Source organism: Marmota marmota, unplaced genomic scaffold, assembly GCF_001458135.2.
Source record: "Marmota marmota marmota unplaced genomic scaffold, marMar, whole genome shotgun sequence".
NCBI lineage: Eukaryota > Metazoa > Chordata > Mammalia > Rodentia > Sciuridae > Marmota > Marmota marmota.
Window position 1 is genome coordinate 2,308,203 of NW_025999863.1, and position 2,270 is coordinate 2,310,472.

The following is a 2,270-nucleotide window of genomic DNA, read 5'->3' on the forward strand; positions in this document are numbered from 1 at the left end:
TCAGGAGGCCACCAGTGATGGGAACAGACAGGCCCGCGCCCCGGGTCCCCAGGCGCCCAACACAGCTGCAGGGGCCAGCCCCGTGGCCCTGCAGGCTGCAGACCAGGGCCAGAGACCCCCGGAGCAGGGGTTCGGGCTGCACCCCCGGGCCAAAGCTGCTCCTCTGGACTGACGAGGCCCTGGGCTCACTCACGCAGGCGACGGTCACCTGCACTCGATCCCTGCACCACAGAGCACTCAGCATGCTCTCTCAGGGCTCCAAGGATGGGGGCTCGGTAGTGGGAGAGTGACCACCTGGCCACAAAGCCAGAAGCGTCCCACTCTGGCCCTTACAGAGGAGGTGGAGACCCCGCCCTCGGCCAGGACGACTCCGGAGCTGAGGGGCCTTGGAGCCGAGCTACCACGCGGCAGAGGGAAACAGGCCCGCGCAAGCGCACCTGTCCTGGGAGGTGGGGAACGGGACTCCCAAGCCTCCACCCCACCCGCCTACCTCCAGCTCCGCCCTCACCTCCAAACTCTCCCTCTCCGATCTGCGCCCCCAGCGTCAGGTGCTGCAGGTCCAGGAGCCAGCCGGCTGCAGGGGAAGGCCAGGTCAGGGGTGGCACGGCCCCTCCCATGGGGTCCACCTGGCACCCCTCGGGGACACTCGCTCCTGCAGCCCCCTTCCCGGCAGTGCCCATAGATGTGCCCACGACTCCCCAGGCTCGGGACCAGTGACCTAAGCTGGGTGCTCCCCTCAGACCCGCACACCCAGCTTGGCCCTGGGGACTCCCTGTGGAGCCCAGAGGCAGTGCCAGGAAACCCCTCAGTCTCAGAGGCTGGGGCCACCCTTTCTGCCCTTCCAAATGCCCCAAGGGCTTCCCTTCACTCTCCTTTACCTCTGACCACCAGGAACACACAGAGCAAAGCACACAATAAACATGGAGACCCATAAATGTTCTGGAACCTTCCAGGACTCTGGCCTCCACGGGCTCCTCTGCTCTGCGCCCTGCCCGAGGCTGGGTCTGAAGCCATCTGTTCCTCCTCCAGCCCCCCAAGCTCCAAGTCAGTGCTCGTCCCCACCCAGTGCCATGCTTAGCCAGGGAGACTCCAGTGCTTCCAAGGGCACACTGGCCACTCGGGCACCAGGCCGGAGGGTGGCAGAGCTGTGGAAGGACCCGGCCTCACAGGGAGTGTGCAGGCGGGCTGGACCAAGCTAAGGCCCAGGTTTCCGGCTCAGGTGACATGGTGGGTGACAGGGACACGGCATGAGCTCAATATGGGACTAACCTGGGTCTGTGGTACTCCCTGCCCCAGGCCACCCAAGTGCTTTCCGTTCCATAGCGCTTGGCACAAGGACGCGCCAGGAGGTGTGTGCAGCCCGCATCCTGCTGCCCAGGCTAACGAAGGGCCAGGCAGGCCTGTGCCCACCTACCCTTGGCCAGCTCCTCCTCCGCGGACCGGGTGCCCTGCTTCCTCTTGGGCCTCACCAACTTCGTGCAGATGGCACCCTTGTCCTTGCTGTAGTGCTGCAGAAATGGCAGGGGTGGCCTTGAGCCTGGCCCTGCGCCCACCCCTTCAGGGTGGTCTCTGGGTGGGGTGGGCCGGAGCTAGGGGGCCAGAGGGGTTCAGGTCGAATGGCAAAGTTGGCAGGTTTCATGAGAACCGGAAAAGATGCAGGGTGGATTCTGGGGGCCCTGGATTGACGCCAGTTTGGAGGTTCCTGGGGCTCCCCAGAGAAGCCACCTCGTCCTCAGAGGTAGAACCAGGGTGACTCGGCCCCCTGGTGGTCCTTGGGGACCAGCCCTCCATCTTTGCACTGAGGAAAATCCCACCCTGGAGCTCACACTGCCCAGTCCTCCAGGGATGGGAGGAGGCCTTGGAGCCTCCTAGGGGCCTGCCCCTGCACCTCTGTATTGGGGATGATGACACTTTGGAGGTCCCTTGTCTGCCCAGCTGCCAAGACCTGGAGGGAGCCCTGGGGTCCCTCTGTGCCCTCTGGGGCCCAGTCCTGATCCCCCAGGGCACCTCCACCATGTCCATGAGATTGCAGAAGCAGACGGCCTCATCGATGGTGAGGTGACCGTCGCGGTGCAGCACGCGGTAGTGGATGACGTCGCGGCCGAAGCTGACGCACAGCACGTAGTCGCCGGGGTGCCGCGCCGACTCACGCACCAGGAACAGCCCGTCCTCGGGGGGCTGCAGCTGCTGCACCGCCTCCTGGCCCGAGATCTTCCCGTGGAACCACCTGCGGCGGGCGGGCGTCGCAGCACAGCTGGGGCCCAGCTGGC

The 2,270-nt window shown here is 65.8% G+C and overlaps 1 protein-coding gene across 1 annotated transcript in view; it reads right to left on the reverse strand.

Moving 5' to 3' along the window:
- Positions 1–250: 250 nt before the first annotated feature.
- The window catches only part of Matk (megakaryocyte-associated tyrosine kinase), a 9,492-nt gene continuing 7,472 nt past the window's right edge, over positions 251–2,270 (reverse strand). The window contains exons 2-5 of the mRNA XM_048810865.1: positions 2,008–2,265; positions 1,415–1,508; positions 491–574; positions 251–294 (exon numbers count right to left, since the gene is read on the reverse strand). Of these exons, the coding sequence (XP_048666822.1) occupies positions 251–294; positions 491–574; positions 1,415–1,508; positions 2,008–2,265 (480 nt within the window). The remainder of the gene's footprint in view (positions 295–490; positions 575–1,414; positions 1,509–2,007; positions 2,266–2,270) is intronic.